This window comes from Oncorhynchus gorbuscha, linkage group LG05, assembly GCF_021184085.1.
Source record: "Oncorhynchus gorbuscha isolate QuinsamMale2020 ecotype Even-year linkage group LG05, OgorEven_v1.0, whole genome shotgun sequence".
Taxonomy (NCBI): Eukaryota; Metazoa; Chordata; class Actinopteri; order Salmoniformes; family Salmonidae; genus Oncorhynchus; species Oncorhynchus gorbuscha.
Genome location: NC_060177.1, coordinates 68056381 through 68076577, shown reverse-complemented (window position 1 = coordinate 68076577; position 20197 = coordinate 68056381). Strand labels below are relative to the sequence as shown.

General features: G+C 42.3%; 1 protein-coding gene across 3 annotated transcripts in view; it reads right to left on the bottom strand.

Moving 5' to 3' along the window:
* The window catches only part of wscd2 (WSC domain containing 2), a 105663-nt gene that overhangs the window by 28997 nt on the left and 56469 nt on the right, over positions 1-20197 (bottom strand). For all 3 annotated transcript variants that reach the window (XM_046350880.1, XM_046350879.1, XM_046350881.1), the window contains 2 exons: positions 9008-9122; positions 5891-6075 (listed from right to left, as the gene is read on the bottom strand). In XM_046350880.1, coding sequence (XP_046206836.1) covers positions 5891-6075; positions 9008-9122 — 300 coding nt within the window. The remainder of the gene's footprint in view (positions 1-5890; positions 6076-9007; positions 9123-20197) is intronic.

The window sequence follows — 20197 nt, the reverse complement described above, 5'->3', positions numbered from 1 at the left end:
ACTGTAAAACAGCAAATAACAGGCCCATACTGTAAAACAGCAAATAACAGGCCTAGCCTACAGTAAAACAGCAAATAACAGGCCCAAAAACAGCAAATAACAGGCCCAGCAGTAAAACAGCAAATAACAGGCCCAGCCATACTGTAAAACAGCAAATAACAGGCCCAGCCATACAAAACAGCAAATAAAGGCCATACAGCAGCAAATAACAGGCCCAGCCCTACAGTAAAACAGCAAATAACAGGCCCAGCCCTACAGTAAAACAGCAAATAACAGGCCCAGCCCTACAGTAAACAGCAAACAGCAAATAACAGCAAATAACAGGCCCAGCCCTACAGTAAAACAGCAAATAACAGGCCCAGCCCTACAGTAAACAGCAAATAACAGACCAGCCATACTAAAACAGCAAATAACAGGCCCAAAAAAACAGTAAATAACAGGCCCAGTAGCCATACTGTAGAACAGCAAATAACAGGCCTAGCCCTACAGTAAACAGCAAATAACAGACCAAGCCATACTGTAAAACAGCAAATAACAGGCCCAGCCCTACAGTAAAACAGCAGAAAAACAGGCCTATGCATACTGTAGAACAGCAAATAAAGACAAATGGTAATGTAAATGTAATGTACCAGCAAATAACAGGCCCAGCCATAGAGTAAAACAGCAAAAAACAGGCCCAGCCATACTGTAAATCAGCAAATAACAGGCCCAGCTGTAATGAATTTCCTCCTCTTCTTCCGAAGAGGAGAGGCGAGAAGGATCGGAGGACCAATATGCGGCGTGGTAAGTGTCCATGGTTCTTTTTAATACGTTAAGGCACACATGAACAACTGACTACAAAAACAAGAAATGTGAAAACTCAAAACAGTCCTATCTGGTGCAATCACAGAGACAGGAACAATCACCCACAAACACACAGTGAAACCCAGGCTACCTAAGTATGATTCTCAATCAGAGACAACTAATGACACCTGCCTCTGATTGAGAACCATACTAGGCCGAAACATAGAAATTCCCAAAACCTAGAAAAACAAACATAGACTGCCCACCCAACTCACGCCCTGACCATACCAACTAAATACAAAACACAGGAAATAAAGGTCAGAACGTGACACCAGCCATACTGTGGAACAGTAAATAACAGGCCCATACTGTAAAACAGCAAATAACAGGCCTAGCCATACAGTAAAACAGCAAATAACAGGCCCAGCCCTACAGTAAAACAGCAAATAACAGGCCCAGCCCTACAGTAAAACAGCAAATAACAGGCCCAGCCCTACTGTAGAACAGCAAATAACAGGCCCAGCCCTACAGTAAACAGCAAATAACAGACCAAGCCATACTGTAAAACAGCAAATAACAGGCCCAGCCATACTGTATAACAGCAAATAACAGGCCCAGCCCTACAGTAAAACAGCAAAAAACAGGCCCAGCCATACTGTAGAACAGCAAATAACAGGCCCAGCCATAGAGTAAAACAGCAAAAAACAGGCCCAGTCATACTGTAAAACAGCAAATAACAGGCCAAGCCATACTGTAAAACAGCAAACAACAGTCCCAGCCATACTGTAAAACAGTAAATAACAGTCCCAGCCATACTGTAAAACAGCAAATAACAGGCCCAGACCTACTGTAAAACAGCAAATAACAGGCCTAGCCATACAGTAAAACAGCAAATAACAGGCCCAGCCCTACAGTAAAACAGCAAATAACAGGCCCAGCCCTACAGTAAAACAGCAAATAACAGGCCCAGCCCTACTGTAGAACAGTAAATAACAGATCCAGCCATACTGTAAAACAGCAAATAACAGGCCCATACTGTAAAACAGCAAATAACAGGCCCAGCCATACAGTAAAACAGCAAATAACAGGCCCAGCCATCCTGTAAAACAGCAAATAACAGGCCCAGCCATACTGTAAAACAGCAAACAACAGTCCCAGCCATACTGTAAAACAGTAAAAAACAGTCCCAGTCATACTGTAAAACAGTAAATAACAGATCCAGCCATACTGTAAAACAGCAAATAACAGGCCCATACTGTAAAACAGCAAATAACAGGCCTAGCCATACAGTAAAACAGCAAATAACAGGCCCAGCCCTACAGTAAAACAGCAAATAACAGGCCCAGCCCTACAGTAAAACAGCAAATAACAGGCCCAGCCCTACTGTAGAACAGCAAATAACAGGCCCAGCCCTACAGTAAACAGCAAATAACAGACCAAGCCATACTGTAAAACAGCAAATAACAGGCCCAGCCATACTGTATAACAGCAAATAACAGGCCCAGCCCTAGAGTAAAACAGCAAAAAACAGGCCCAGCCATACTGTAGAACAGCAAATAACAGGCCCAGCCATAGAGTAAAACAGCAAAAAACAGGCCCAGTCATACTGTAAATCAGCAAATAACAGGCCCGGCCATACTGTAAATCAGCAAATAACAAGCCCATCCATACTGTAAAAGAGTAAAAAACAGGCCCAGCCATACTGTAAACAACAAAAAACAGGCCCAGCTATACTGTAAAACAGCAAATAACATGCCCAGCCATACTGTAAAACAGCAAATAACAGGCCTAGCCATACTGTAAAACAGCAAATAACAGGCCCAGCCATACTGTAAAACAGCAAATAACAGGCCTAGTCATACTGTAAAACAGCAAATAACAGGCCTAGCCATACTGTAAAACAATAAATAACAGGACCAGTCATACTGTAAAACAGCAAATAACAGGCCCAGCCATACTGTAAAACAGCAAATAACAGGCCTAGCCATACTGTACAACAATAAATAACAGGAACAGTCATACTGTACAACAATAAATAACAGGCCTAGCCATACTGTAAAACAGCAAATATCAGGCCTAGCCATACTGTAAAACAATAAATAACAGGACCAGTCATACTGTAAAACAGTAAATAACAGGACCAGTCATACTGTCAAACAATAAATAACAGGACCAGTCATACTGTAAAACAATAAATAACAGGCCAGCCATACAGTAAAACAGCAAATAACAGGCCTAGCCATACTGTAAAACAGCAAATAAGAGGCCTAGCCCTACAGTAAAACAATAAATAACAGGACCAGCCATACTGTAAAACAGCAAATAACAGGACCAGTCATACTGTCAAACAGCAAATAACAGGCCTAGGCATACTGTAAAACAATAAATAACAGGCCTAGCCATACTGTAAAACAATAAATAACAGGACCAGTCATACTGTAAAACAGCAAATAACAGGCCTAGCCATACTGTAAAACAATAAATAACAGGCCTAGCCATACTGTAAAACAATAAATAACAGGACCAGTCATACTGTAAAACAGCAAATAACAGGCCTAGCCATACTGTAAAACAATAAATAACAGGACCAGTCATACTGTAAAACAGCAAATAACAGGCCTAGCCATACTGTCAAACAATAAATAACAGGACCAGTCATACTGTCAAACAGCAAACAACAGGCCCAGCCATACTGTAAAACAGAAAATAACAGGCCTAGCCATACTGTAAAACAATAAATAACAGGACCTGACATACTGTACAACAGGAAATAACAGGCCTAGCCATACTGTACAACAGGAAATAACAGGCCTAGCCATACTGTAAAACAGAAAATAACAGGCCTAGCCATACTGTAAAACAGAAAATAACAGGCCTAGCCATACTGTAAAACAATAAATAACAGGACCTGACATACTGTACAACAGGAAATAACAGGGAAGTGAGCAGTCTGTGTAGGTTATGCACCAAGAGATGTGAGAACACTCATTGGTATGTACAGTCAGCAGGGCATTACAGCCAATATATTTTCCATGGTAGGTGGTCTGTGTGTTGGAGACCTTGAGGAGTTAGTCTTAGTGTGTGAGGGACTAAATGTATTTTAGATGTGACTCCTGCCTCCAGAACTCTCACAGCTGCATACAGGGGAGGAGAGACAACCCAGCACCAGCACCCACTCTTTTTCTTACTTTCTCTCTCACTTTTTATCTTTTGTCTTATGCTTTCAATCTCTCAGTTTCTCACTCCCTCCTCCCACCTTCTTTAGTTCTTCCTCTATCCCCTCTATCCCCTTCACTCACATTAGAAACTATTTCCTTCTTTGGTAATGAAATGCTTCATTGGAGCTTCCTGTGCTAGTTTGTCATGCAACTACAGTATACAGGAAAGAAGTACAAACGCAACATGTGAGGTGTTGGTCCCATGTTTCCTGAGCTGAAATAAAATATCTCAGAAATGTTCCATATGCTACACAATGTTTATTTATCCTACATTTTGTTCACAAATTTGTTTACATACCTGTTAGTGAGCATTTCTCCTTTGCCATGGTAATCCAGCCACCTGACAGGTGTGGCATATCAATAATCTAATTAAACAGCATGATTATTACACAGTTGCAACTTGTGCTAGGGACAATAAAAGGCCACTCTAAAATGTGCAACTTTGTCACACAACACAATGACACAGATGTCTCAAGTGTTGAGAAAATGTGCAATTGGCATGTTGACCACAGAAATGTCCACCAGAGCTGTTGCCAGGGAATTACTTAATTTTAGAGAATTTGTCAGAACCTCCAACCAGCCTCACAACCTCATAGCACATGTAACCATGGCAAGTAGCCTTGTGGTTAGAACATTGGGCCAGTAACCAAAAGGTTGCTTGATCGAATCCCTGAGCTGACAATGTAAAGATCTGCCCCTGAACACGGCAGTTAACTCATTGTTCCTAGGCCGTCATTGTGAATAAGAATTTTTCTTAACTGACTTGCCTAGTTAAATAAAAAATATCCAGCAACTTTGCACAGTCTGATCAACTATGTGTTGGAATGCATGAGACAAATGGTGGTCACACCAGATACTGACTGGTTTTCTGATCCACGCACCTAGCTTTTTTAAAGGTATCTGTGACCAACAGATGCATATCTTTATTCCCAGTCATTTCAAATCCATATATTAGGGCCTAAGGTAATTGATTTCCTTCTTTGAACTGCAACTCAGTCAAAACCTTGAAGTTGTTGCATGCTGTGTTTATATTTTTGTTCAGTATATATATTAGCCCAAGGCCATGAGAACCAGAGCACCTTTCTGACATGCACATGGAAATATTTCGCTGCATGAAGTGCAAGTATGTTTGCTTGGGTTTAATGTGTGGGGAGACCTCACATTATGTTTCTGCTTCAGTAACACAGAGGTGTATATTATAGACACGACAATAGTCACGTCTATATTAGGTTTTGAGCTAGCAATGCATGTTAAAGGGAGTTTTCCCCCTTGTCATTTCTCCGTAAATAGAGATTCGGGAAAGGAACATGATAAGTGGAAAAGAAAGGCGGAAAGAGGTGGGAGTTTTTACTCAGGTCTCTCTTGTTCTTTAGTATTCTACATACATTCTGAGGGGAAAATGGGTGGCTGCACTGTTTCCCAGGAAATCTGACGATAACAGTCTGCAGTGCAGAGGGCAAAACATCCTCCTTTTCATTTACTATTTTGAAATATGCAGCAGGTACTGAAATCAGCGTCGGATGTGTCAGGGCATGCATACACACATTGAAAAAGAGAATTGCTGCAATCTGCAATCTGCTTTAGCAGACAGGTTAAAAAAAAATAACAATAACAATGTTGTTATCGTAACTCCGAATATAAACAAGCTTGGAGCCTCTTCCCTGAGCAATAGATATACTGCCAAAGATTGCACACTGGTGGCTATGATCTTGGGATTCGAAGAAGCGGTGGAGAGGGAGGAGGAGCACCCTCCCCTGTGGCCTCTGAACATCCCTTCACACTCAGCGCCCCGTCCCACCGCAGCTCACGACATATCCATTTACCCTTAGAGGGTTACATGGATAAACAGACAACAGCGTTCATTGTGGTGATGGGTGGTTGAGACTCACAACGGCGCGTTGACTCCTGGCTCAGCTCCAGTCTGTAGATTGACAGGCGGTTGGCCCCTCCACACAGGTTGCCCTTCTCGCCCTTACACTCCATGTTGCATTCACTCTCAGATGCATTGGGGGCCTGGATCTTGTGGCCACAGTAGCACTCCGCCCCAAACTCTAGGCCTGAATACAGGTATCCCCTAGTGAAAAGGAAATAGAGGGCGTAATGTTAATATCATCATTAATAACAGAGAGGCTCAGGCTTGCACACAAATGTTCAGCATTGGTTTCAACTAATGCAGAGAGACTCTCAGGGCTTCTAGTGGGGGGTGGGGGTGGTGGTTACTGCCCACAGTGCTGGTTCCAGGCATAAGCGACAAAAGGTTATATATAATATATACATATAGAGAGAGATATTTATTTTGGAACTTACTATTGAGAGTAAGTATATAAGAATACACCAGTTGCAATTTCTAAATTTGGTTGTGCATCAGCTGTTTTCTCTTGTTATGTCAGTCAATGACAGTCACGCAATTAGCCATGTCAGATACCGACTGGGCATGCAAGTCACATGATTTTGTTAGTCATTTTCACTCCGATATCATCTTAACATGGCATAAATGATTACAAAATGTGTAGAATTGCAGGAAACTAGCTTTACTACTGCATAAAATATCTCTCCATCCCATTGCAAAATGGATAGAATTGCATGACATTTGTTGAAAAATATAAGTTCTGTCTCCGCCCCATGGCAAAATGTGTAGAATATGCAGGAAATGTATATTTCTTTCCACTGTCAAAAGGGGGGCACTAAAATATTTTGCAGTGAGGTGTGGGGGCCCCCCAACCAAATCTTGCTTCAAGCCTCCAAAAGTCTATACCTGGCCCTGACCGCCTGACAACCTGCCAACATCTTGTCTCTGCAATGTCTGACCAGATGGAAGTGGTTTTGTATTTTAACACTCGATTATTCATGCAACTGCAAGACGCCCACAACCCTCTCTCTCAGCAGCTCTCTCTACAGAGTCAGTCCACTAATAGGGTTGAATGACTCATAGACAGTCAGTTGGGTAACCGGCAGTAACCTCCCTCACCCTCTCCAAGATGAAGAGAGCTCTCTGGGTAGACAAGGTCAGTATCAGAGAGAGAGAGTGCATGCATTAATACTGCACCAAGACACCAGAGCTTTTTTTAGGGTGACGCTGATTATGAGTCCATGCACAATACAGTATACTGGAAGGCTCTATCCATCAAACACACAAGGCCTGTACACTCCCTGGGGAACAGTAACCTGGCAGTGGCACATGAGGGATGCACACTTGACTTCTGAGAGGCCTTTATAGTGCCAATAGATTGCCAGCACAACACATTCTTTACCCTGAAGAAATCACACAGACTGACAATCAAGGAAAGCCCTAGCTAGCTAGTCACAATGGTGCACTTCTCTGCTTCATTGATGTCTGTACAGTGCCTTCAGAAACTATTTATACCCCTTGACTTATTACACATGAATTCAAAATGGATTAAATATATTGGATGAAATATACACACAGTACACCATAATGACAAAGAGAAAACATGTTTGTTTTTTAAATACAGGACATGACACAGTCAACACCATACTTGAAAATATGAAGAGTGGTACTCAGTGATGTGTTGTGTTGGATTTGCTCCAAACATAATGCTTTGAATTCAGGACATAAAGTTCATTTCTTGGCCACATTTTTTGCAGTTTTACTTTAGTGCATTATTGCAAACAGGATGCATATTTTAAAATATTTTTATTCTGTACAGGCTTCCTTCTTTTCACCGTATAATTTAGGTTAGTATTGTTGAGTAACTACAATGTTGTTGATCCATCCTCAGTTTTCTGCTATCACAGCCATTAAACTCTGTAACTGTTTTAGAGTCACCATTGGCCTCATGGTGAACTCCCCGAGCGGCTTCCTTCCTCTGAGTTAGGAAGGACGCCTGTATCTTTGAAGTGACTGGGTGTATTGAGACACCATACAAAGTGTAATTAATAACTTCACCAAGCTCAAACGGAAATTCAATGTCTGTTTTTTTTACCCATCTACCAATAGGTGCCCTTCTTTGCAAGGCATTGGAAAACATGGTTGAATATGTGGTTGAAATTCACTGCTTGACTGAGGGACCTTAAAGATAATTGTATGTGCGGGGTACAGAGATGAGGTAGATATTAAAAAATAATGCTAAATACTATTATTGCACAAAGAGTGAGTCAATCCAACTTATTATCAATTGGTAGAGCATGGCGCAGGCAACGCCAGGGTTGTGGGTTCGATTCCCGAGGGGGACCAGTACAAAAATGTATGCACTCACTACTGTAAGTCGCTCTGGATAAGAGCATCTACTAAATTACTAAATTGTAAAAATAAAAAAATAAAAAATGTTAAGCAAATTCTTACTGCTGAATTTATTTAGGCTTGCCATAGCAAAGGGGTTAAATACTTATTGACTAAAGACATTTCAGCATTCCATTTTTAATTAAACATTTCTAATAAGATAATTCCACTTCGACATTATGAGGTATTGTGTGTCGGCCAGTGACACAAAATCTTAATTTAATCCATAAATTATTCAGGCTGTAACACAACAAAATGTGGAAAAAGTCAAGGGGTGTGAATACTTCCTGAAGGCACTGTATATCAGCAGCCTGCTCTGGGAGAGGAGTGGACAGAGAGAGAGAGAGAGAGAGCAGAGGAGAAAGATGAAAATGTGCTCTCTACTGCACTTCTCCTCACTCGCATATATATATCTTCTCTTTATATACTGTTTATATATATATATAGTATATCGCCTCCTCTCTTTCTCTCCTCTCCTGTGAGTCAGTAGTGAGTGTTGGGCTGGGCCATTTGGCTGAGCCATCCATAGGGTGCGAGAGGGAGAGGAGGAGGCCAGGGGAAACTGGAAAAACAGACGATGTGAAGAAAATATGGTTTGAGGAGGAAAGAGGCAGGCAAAGAGAGAAACAGAAATAGAGAAAGAGAGAAAGAGAGAGAGAAAGAGATACAGTGAGAGAGAGTGAAAGAGTTCATCTCCACTCTGGTACACAACCTTTTTTCCTCACTCCGATCCTGTGTTTGTGACTTTTTATATTCCCAGGCCTACCTTTCAGCACAGTTGTCCTGGCAACGGAAGACCGTCATTTTCTTGTAGTCAAAAAAGGACACTCCCCTGAGTGCTCTTTTCACCGTGTTGTCTATATAGCAGCCGATGTAATTCGCTTTAAGAGAGAAGAACAAAACATTTCTCATAACACATTTTTTTAAATGCACAATTTAAGCAGAGCAATATTATGGGAGATAAGGGGGAGAGGCAATAATACAGTTTTGGGTAGAACACAAAGAAAATTGCTTATCAATAAAAAGTTATTCCAAGTTATGTGAGTATAACATGCACATTTACAGTAGTACATTTTCAATGGTAATTGCTTATAAATAGTCATGGTAAATTATAGTTTTAACAGAAAAAAATTGTATAAACAATTCTGTTGATACATTCTGTATATTAGTAGAAGAACTTTAAAGTAAAATCCAACATCATCATCCATCTGCTCCATTCAATGCAGTCATATTGAGGGCAACGTTGCTGCTCAAGGAATCAACACCAGACGGGCATGTTTATTTATTTATATAGACACACAACCCCTTCTAGTGGCCTATTACTGCAACGGCACTCAATACACTTCCTGACTTATTCAAAGAATGGAATTTAAAATATATATATATTAGATCGAGCAATGTCGGAATGGCAATGACTAAAATACAGTAGAATAGAATACATTATATACATATGAGATGAGTAAAGCAGTATGTCAACATTATTAAAGTGATTAGCGTTCCATTATTAAAGTGACCAGTGATTCCAAGTCTATGTATATAGAGCAGCAGCCTCTAAGGTGCAAGGTTAAATAACCGGGTGGTAGCCGGCTAGTGATGGTTATTTAACCATCTGATGGGCTTGAGACAGAAGCTGTTTTTCAGTCTCTCGGTCCCAGGTTTGATGCACCTGTATTGACTTCGCCTTCTGGATGATAGCTGGGTGAACAGGCCATGGCTCGGGTGGTTGATGTTCTTGATCTTTTTGGCCTTCCTGTGACATCGGATGCTGTAGGTGTACTGGAGGGCAGATAGTTTGGGGCAGATGATGCGTTGGACAGAACACACCACCTCTGAAGAGCTCTGCCTTGGTACAGTTGCCATACCAGGCAGTAATACAATCCAACAGGATGCTCTCAATTGTGCATCTGTAAAAGTTTGTGAGGGGGACAAGACACATTTCTTCAGACTCCTGAGGTTGAAGAAATGTAGAGGTGCTGTTGCGTTTTCTTCACCACACTGTCTGTGGGGGGGTCCCCTTTCAGGTCGTCAATGATGTGTACGCCGAGGAACTTAAAGCTTTCCACCTTCTCCTTCACCTTTACCCGTCGATGTGGAAAGGGGTGTGCTCCCTCTGGTGTTTCCTGAAGTCCACGTTCAGCTCCTTGGTTTTGTTGACGTTGAGTGAGAGGGTATTTTCCTGGCACCACACTTCTAGGCCCCTCCCTGTAGGCCGTCTCGTTGTTGTTGGTAATCAAGCCTACCACTGTGGTGTCGTCTGCAAACTTGATGATTGAGTTGGCGGCGTGCATGGCCACGCACTCATGGGTGAACAGGGAATACAGGAAGGGGCTGAGCACATACCCTTGTGGAGCCCCTGTGTTGAGGATCAGCGAAGTGGAGGTGTTGTTTCCTACCTTCACCACCTGGGTGCGGCCCGTCAGGAAGTCCAGGACCCAGTTTCACAGGGCAGGGTTTAGACCCGGGCGGTAAGCAAAGTGAAGTGGGTCCAGGGTAAGGTAGAAGTGATAGAAGAAGGTGTTTAGCTTGTCCAGACACATCGGTGTCCGTGGCGTGGTTGGTTTTTGCCTTTGTTGTCCACGTTTATCTGTAGACCCTGCCACATACGTCTCGTATCTGAGCCGTTGAATTGCAACTTTGTCTCTGTACTGACGTTTTGCCTGTTTTATTGCCTTACGCAGGGAATAACTACACTGTTTGTATTCGGCCATATTCCCAGTCACAATGGTTAAAAAAAACATTTAAAACATTTTTATTTAACCTTTATTTAAATGCGGTGGTTTGCGCATTCAGTTTTGCGCGAATGCTGCATTCTATCTAACGATTCTGGTTTGGATACGTTTTCATAGTTACAGTGTGTACAATCTCTCCTATACACTTCCTGATTGTCACGCCTTGGTCTTAGTATTTTGTGTTTTCGTTATTTATTTGGTCAGGCCAGGGTGTGACATGGTGTTATGCAGGTGAATGAGGACCCAAAAGCGACTTGGTGAAAACAGAGTCTTTATTCCAGTAAAGGATAAAAGCAATACTCCTGGACAATCAAAGCAGAAAACAAAACATGAAAAAACTTAAATCCACTCGTAGTGACGAGGACAGACTGGAGACTCGACCATTAACTGCAGGTTGCCTCGGGAAGGCACCGACCGTAGCAGACTCAGACACCTGCTCACACGCAGCATCTGAAGGAGACAAGACAAGACACGACAGGGCGAGACAATGACACAGCACAGCGAACATCATACATGGATCCGACAAGGACAGAAGCGGAAAACAAGGGGAGAAATAGGGACTCTAATCAGACGACAAAATAGGGGACAGGTGTGAAAAGACTAAATGAGTGAGTTAGGAGAATGAGGAACAGCTGGGAGCAGGAACGGAACGATAGAGAGAGGAGAGAGAGGGAGGGGGAGAGAGAGGGATAGAAAAAGGGAACGAACCTAATAAGACCAGCAGGGGGAAACGAACAGAAGGGAAAGCATAATGACAAGACAATATAAGACAAAACATGACACATGGGTTTATTTTGTGGTGTGTTTTTGTATTGGGGTTTAGTAGGTATTGGGATTGTGGTTGAGTAGGGTTGTCTAGCATAGTCTATGGCTGCCTGAGGCGGTTCTCAATCAGAGTCAGGTGATTCTCATTGTCTCTGATCGGGAACCATATTTAGGTAGCCTGGGTTTCACTGTGTGTTTGTGGGTGATTGTTCCTGTCTCTGTGTTTGTTGTCACAAGATAGGCTGTATAGGTTTTCACGTTCCGTTTGTTGTTTTTGTATATTTAGTTATTTCATGTATCGTTCAAATGTTCATTAAAGAACATGAGTAACCACCACGCTGCATTTTGGTCCGCTCCTCTTTCAACAGACGAACGCCTTTACACTGATGAACTCAGTCACCATATCCGTATATTTGTTGATGTTAATCTCAGAGGCTGCCTGGAACAAATTCCAGTCTGCGTGATCAAAACAATCTTGAAGCATGGATTCCGATTGGTCAGACCAGCGTTGAATAGACCTTAGTACCGGTACTTCCTGTTTTAGTTTCTGCCTATAGGAAGGGAGGAGCAAAATAGAGTCGTGATCAGATTTGCCAAAGGGAGGGCGGGGGAGGGCCTTGTAGGCATTTTGAAAAGTTGGTTAGCAGTGGTCCAATGTTTTTCCAAAGTGAGTACTACAGTTAATGTGTTTGTAGAACTTCGGTAATGTTTTCTTCAAATGTGCATTGTTAAATCCCCAGCTACAATAAATACAGCCTCAGGATATGTGGGTTCCAGTTTGCAGTAGTCTTCCTCCCAGACATGGTAACGGAGTGGACTGAGCATGATCACTAATCTGCTTTAGGACAAAGGGAAGCGGTGATTTAGCTCAACTGAACTGCGCTTCAATGGGGCTGCCCTTCCGCCTTCCTTTTTTGTGCTTAGTTTATGAAATGAAATAATCAGATCAGAAGCCAGTCGTTCAGGGAAGCAGAAAAACACCCCCCTAGGTATTTATTTGGATAGCAAAGCTAAACATTTAAATTTGTCTCTATACTCCAGCATTTTGGATATGAGAACATGTTTCATATGATGCAACAGTACAAAAGTCACCTTCTATTTGAAAGTATTTTCATACAATACATATGTCTTACCATTTAGAAATTAAAGCACGCTATGTATCTAGTCCCTCCATTTGAATGTGTCATAAGTATTTGGACAAATTCACTTACAGTTTATTAAAGTAGTCAAAAGTTTAGTATATTCCTAGCACGCAATGACTACATCAAGCTTGTGACTCTACAAACTTGGAGTTTGTTTTGGTTGTGTTTCGGATTATGTTGTGCCCAATAGAAATGAGGGATAAATATTATGTCATTTTGGAGTCCCCTTTATAGTAAATCAAATAGAATATATTTCAGAAAACATTACATTAATGTGGATGCTGCCATAATTATGGATAATCATGAATGAATCGTGAATAATGAGTGAGAAAGTTACAAAGGCATAAATATCACACCTCCCAAAAAATGCCAACCTCGCCTGTTATTGTAATGGGGAAAGGTTAGCATGTCTTGGGGGTATAATATGTGTGCCTCTGTAACTTTCTCATCAGCCAGTCCCAATCATTATTTATCATTATCCATAATCATGTTAGCATCCACAGATGACGCAATCTCAATCACAATCCAGACTGCCCTTTCCCACCTGCACAAAAGGAACACCTATGTGAGAATGCTGTTCATTGACTACAGCTCAGCGTTCAACAACATTGTTTTTACACTGCTGCTACTCACTGTTTATTATCTATGGATAGTCACAGTACCCCTACCTTCACTAACGTTCAAAGGTTTGGGGTCACTTAGAAATGTCCTTGTCTTTGAAAGAAAATAACATTTTTTGTCCATTAAAATAACTTCAAATTGATCAGAAATACAGTGTAGACATTGTTAATGTTGTAAATTACTATTGTAGCTGGAAAAGGCAGATTCTTTTATGGAACATCTACATATGCATTCAGAGGCCCATTATCAGCATCACTCCTGTGTTCCAATGGCATGTTGTGTTAGCTAATTAAAAGGCTAATTGATCATTAGAAAACCATTTTGCAATTATGTTAGCACAGATGAAAACTGTTGTTCTGATTAAAGAAGCAATAAAACTGGCCTTCTTTAGACTATTTTTATTTATTTAATTTTTATTTCACCTTTATTTATCCAGCTAGGTCAGTTAAGAACAAGTTCTCATTTACAACTGCGACCTGGTCAAGATAAAGCAAAGCAGTGAGACCAAAACAACAACACAGAGTTACACATAAAGAAACATACAGTCAATAACACAAAAGAAAAATAGAAAAATCTATGTACAGTGTGTGCAAATGTAGAAGAGTAGGGAGGTAGTCAATAAATATGCCCTAGAGGTGAAAATAATGACAATTTAGCATTAATACTGGAGTGATAGATGTGCAGATGATGATGTGAAAGTAGAGATAATGGGGTACAAAAGAGCAAGAGGGTAAGTAATAACATGGAGGTAGTCGGGTGTGCTATTTAAAGATTGCCTGTGTACAGGTACAATGATCGGTAAGCTGCTCAGACAGCTGATGCTTAAAGTTAGAAAGGGAGATATGACTCCAGCTTCAGAGTCATTCTTTGCAATTCGTTCCAGTCATTGTCAGCAAAGAACTGGAAGGAAAGACGACCAAAGGAAGTGTTTTGCTTTAGAGATGACCCGTCCAATATACCTGCTGGAGCGTGTGCTAAGTGTGGGTATTGCTATGGTGACCAGTGAGCTGAGATTAGGTGGGGATTTACCTAGCAAAGACTTATAGATGACCTGGAGCCAGTGGGTTTGGCGAAGGATATGTAGTGAGGGCCAGCCAACAAGAGCGTACAGGTCTTGTTGGGGCTTCTGGTGATAAAACGGATGGCACTGTGATCGACTACATCTAGTTTGCTGAGTAGAGTGTTGGGGGCTATTTTGTCAATTACAATGGCGGTTATGATATCGTTTAGGACCTTGAGCGTGGCTGAGGTGCACCCATGACCAGCTCAGAAACCAGATTGCATAGTGGAGAAGGTACGGTGGGATTCGAAATGGTCGGTGATCTGTTTGTTAACTTGGCTTTAGAAGATTTTAGAAAGGCAGGGCAGGATGGATATAGGTCTGTAACAGTTTGGATCTAAAGTGTCTCCCCCTTTGAAGAGGGGGATGATCGGGGCAGCTTTCCAATCTTTGGGGATCTCAGCTGATACAAAAGAGAAGTTGAATAGGCTAGTAATAGGGGTGGCAACAATTTCAGTGGACAATTTTAGAAAGAGAGGGTCCAGATCATCTAGCCCAGCTGATTTGTAGGGATCCAGATTTTGCAGTCCTGTCAGAACATCAGCTGTCTGGATTTGGGTGAAGGAGAGGGGGTGGGGGGTGGGGGGCAAGCTACTGCAGGGGGTGCTGAAATGTTGACCGGGATAGGGGTAGCCAGATGGAAAGCATGGCCAGCCGTGGAAAAATGCTTATTGAAATGATCGATTATTGTAGATTTATCATTAGTGACAGTGTTTCCTATGCTTTTATTCTCTATGGACTTTACAGTGTCCCAAAACCTTTTGGAATTAGTGCTACAGGAAAAAAACTTCTGTTTGAAAAAGCTAGCCTTAGCTTTCATAACTGACTGAGTATATTGGTTCCTGACTTCCCTGAAAAGTTGCATATCGTGGGGGCTATTCGATGCTAATGCAGAATGCCACAGGATGTTTTTGTGCTGGTCAAGGGCAGCCAAGTCTGGAGTGAACCAAGGGCTATATCTGTTCTTAGTTCTTCTTGAATGGGGCATGCTTATTTAAGTTGGAGAGGAAAGCCCTTTTGAAGAGCATCCAGGCATCCTCTACTGACGGGATTCTAACAACGTTCGTCTGTTGTAAGAAGAGAGTCAGACCGAAATGCAGCGTGTAGGTTACTCATGACTTTAATGAATGAAAAGGTACATGAAATAACTGAATTACGAAAACAACAAACGAAACGTGAAACTAATTACAGCCTATCTGGTGACTACAACACAGAGACAGGTACAAACACCCACAAAATACAACGCGAACTCAGGCTACCTAAATACGGTTCCCAATCAGAGACAACGACAAGCACCTGACTCCAATTGAGAATCGCCTCAGGCAGCCAAGCCTAACAACACCCCTAATTAGCCGCAATCCCAAATAATACAAACCCCAATACAAATACAACATATAAACCCTTGTCACACCCTGGCCTAACCAAACATATAACAAAAACACAAAATACAATGACCAAGGTGTGACAGGGATGAGGTCAATATCCTTCCAGGATACCCAGGCCAGGTCGAGTGGAAAGGCCTGCTCGCTGAAGTGTTTTAGGGAGCGTTTGACAGTTTGACAGTGATGAGGGCTGTGATCGCTGAGATCTTGGTTGAAGACAGCAGAGGTGCATTTGGAGGGCAGGTTGATCAGGATGATATCTAAGAGGGTGCCCATGGTTAAGGATTTAGGGTTGTACCTGGTAGGTTCCTTGACCATTTGTGTGAGATTGAGGGCATCCAGCTTAGATTGTAGAACGGCCGGGGTGTTAAGCATATGCCAGTTTAGGTCACCTAACAGTACGAGCTCTGAAGATAGATGGGGGGCGATCAATTCACATATGGTGTCCAGGGCACAACCGGGGGCCGAGGGGGATCTATAACAAGCAGCAACGGTGAGAGACTTGTTTCTAGAAAGGTGGATTTTTAAAAGTAGAAGCTAGCATTGTTTGGGCACAGACCTGGATAGTATGACTGAACTCTGCAGGCTATCGCAGCAGTAGTTTGCAAATCCACCCCCTTTGGCAGTTCTACCTTGTCGGACAAAGTTATAGTTAGGGGTGGTAATTTCCTAAGCCAGGATTCAGAGTGGAGTATACTAAATCAGTGAATAAAACAAACTTAGGGAGGAGGCTTCTAATGTTAACATGCATTAAACCAATGCTTTTATGGTTACAAAAGTCAACAAATGAGAGTGCCTGGAGAATGGGAGTGATGCTGGGGGCTGCAGGGCCTGGGTTAACCTCTACATCACCAGAGGAACTAAGGAGGAGTAGGATAAGAGTACGGTTAAAGGCTAAAAGAACTGGTTGTCTAGTGTGTTCTGGGCAGAGAGTAAAAGAAGCAGGTTTCTGGGCGCGGAAGAATAGATTCAAGGCATGATGTGCAAACAAGGGTATGTTAGGATGTGAGTACAGTGGAGGTAAGACTAGGCATTGAGTAATGATGAGAGAGGTTTTGTCTCTAGAGGCACCATTTAAGCCAGGTGCGGTCACCACATGTGTGGGGGGTGGAACATAAGGGCATATTGAGCTTGGCTGGAGGCTCTACAGAGAAAGAAGACAAAAATTACTAGGCATATTGACATTAGGGAGAGGCATGTGTAGCCGAGTGATCATAGGGTCAAGTGAGTAGCTAGGCGAGCTGGAGGCACGGCGATTCAGAGAGCTAGCAGACCGGGGCTAGCAGCAGGCTAGCAGATGGGCCTCAGGGGGACGTCGCAGCTGGAGAGCCTGTTGAAACACCCTCGGACGGTTACGTCGGCAGACCAGTCATGATGGATCGGTGGGGCTCCATGTCAGCAGCAAAGGGTCCAGGCCAATTTGCAGAAGTGGTATTGAAGCCCAGGAATTATCTGATGGATCTCTTCAGTTGGGAGATGGGAGATGGGCCTAGTTCGAGGCTAGCTCCAGGCTAACTGCTGCTTGCGTCGGGACAGAGACGTTAGACAGGAGTAACCATCCGGATAGCAGCTAGCTAGCTGTGGTGATCCGGAGTAAAGGTTCAGAGCTTGCAGTAGGAATCCGGAGATGTGGTAGAGAAAAGCAGTCCGATATGCTCTGGGTAGATATCGTGCTGTGCAGGCTGGCAGGAGTTGCCCGGGCTGTGGCTGGCATTCCAAGATAATGGTGATGACCGCTAGCAGTGGCTAACTGACTTCTAGCTAGTAGCTAGTTAGCTGGCTAGCTGCTGAAGGGGGTTCCGGTTCAAAAGTGTAAAAATAGCAGATCCATACCACATTGGATGAGGCGGGTTGCAGGAGAGTATGTTCAGCCGTAGATAAGAAAATGAGATTAAAAATAATAAAAATATATACGAAGAAAAACAATATTTACAAGGGACGGGACAAGACAATCAAAACAGACAACCCACTGCTATGCCATCTTGAACTAGTGGAGTATCTGGAGCATCAGCATTTGTGGGTTCGATTACAGGCTCAAAATGGCCAGAAACAAAGTACTTTCTTCTGAAACTTGTCAGTCTATTCTTGTTCTGAGAAATGAAGGCTATTCCATGCAAAAAATTGCCAAGAAACTGAAAATCTCGTGCAACGCTGTGTGAGCCAATCCTTTGTGTTGTGACAAGGTAGGGTGGTATACTGAATGTAGGGGTGGTATACCTATTTGATAAAATACCAAGTCCATATTATGGCAATAACATCCGACCTTGATTGGGAGTCCCATAGAGCGGCGCACAATTGTCCCAGCGTCATCCAGGTTTGACTGGGGTAGACCGTCATTGTAAATAAGAATTTGTTCTTAACTGACTTGTCTAGGTCAAATAAAGGTTCAATTTTTAAAAAAACTACAAATAAAAAACAGCTCAAATAAGCAGAGAGAAATGACAGTCCATCGTTACTTTAAGACATGAAGGTCAATTAATTTGGAAAATTTCAAAAACCTGTGCAGTTGCACCTCTGAAATTGCAGCCCAAATAAATGCTAAGTAAAGGACACATCTCATCTCAACGTCAACTGTTCAGAGGAGACTACGTGAATCAGGCCTTTATTTAATGTAAAAAATAAATAATTTATCCTTTATTTGACCAGGTAAGTTGACTGAGAACAAGTTCTCATTCGCAGCAACGACCTGGGGAATAGTTACAGGGGAGAGGGGGGGGATGAATGAGCCAATTGTAAACTGGGGATTATTAGGTGACATGGTGGATTTGCTGCAAAGAAACCACTACTAAAGGACACCAATAAGAAGACGAGACTTGCTTGGGTCAAGAAACACAAGCAATGGACAATAGAACAGTTGAAATGTGTCCTCTGGTCTGAAATCTGTGCTTTAGATGATCTGCTTCTCTGAGTTTGACGCCACAGTATGAGCTTACTGTCTCCACTCTCGTATCATGTTATTATCTGATCATATAATCCTGTTATATGTACAGTAATGCTCTGGCCTCATGAGGGATGTTAACACATAGCATTCATCTGTACTGGATAACAACAATACACTTGCTGGATTATTCCTTAAAACAGGGTAGATGAGGAGGTTGGATACAGGGGACGACAGTATTTGCTTCAAGTTTATTTCAGACCGTGTGTGTGTTTTCTCTGTGTGTGTGCATGTGTGCGCATGCATGCATGTGTCTATAGTGGGGAGCAGGCTGGGTGTGGATGCTCTTGAAGAGAACATGACAAGGGCCTGGCACTGAGGGACAGAAGAGTCATGGATGAAAGGGAGCTGCGCTGCCTTGAAACCACTAATCACGACGGCAGGTAGCCTAGCTCTTAGAGGGTTGTGCCAGTAACATAAAAGCCACTAGTTCTAATCCAATGTGAATAATCTGTCAATGTGCCATTGAGCAAGACATTTAAAGCTAATTGCTCCAGGGTCGCCATTGATAATGGCTGAGCTTGTTTGTGACCCCACTCTCCGAGTGTGTCTCAGGGGGAGTTGCAATATGCTAAAAAGCACATTTCCAATTCACACATGCATATAATACACACTTGTACATGAGTGAAATAGGACAAATATAAGCACCCACCAAATGAGTATTATTATTATGCATACTACGTAGAGATCTTTTAATCCGTAGCTCTATTACATGTACTACATAAAGCATGTTTGTGCTACTCTCCATCCGAATGCCACAAAAACAATCACTGTGCAAATCAATTCCAATCAGGAAGTGCTTGTGCTTGTAATACATATTTCTCTAATGCATATTCTTACTATAAGTAGCTAGTTATCCTCGTACTACGAAGGATAATATTATATTTCTATGACTATACAGTTAACTGCTGTCCTCTGGTATAAATTCTACTATATACTTTATTGTCCAGTATGGGAAGTGTAAAGATCAATGTGGAGGATAACATGATTAGATGTGAGTGAATCAGGGCACTGTGCTGTGCTGTGCTGCGCTGTGCTGTGCTGTGCACTCCTGACACTGCCAGCTGTTCAAAGCAGCCAGCCATGCGGAGTCCCAGGCTAAATGAATCCTCATCACTTTACTGGAGCTCAAGCCAGTTCTTTTTGGGAAAGGTTAATTGCCATGGACATGCAATATAAGGCCAATGAAAACAAGCTGTGCAGGATTTGACCAAAGATCTATACTTAGAAACCTTCTGTTGGGAGTTGGAACCCTTCAAACATCAGACCGGATTAGCCTAGTGGGCAGGTATGGAGACAATCCTCAAATCATTTTAATT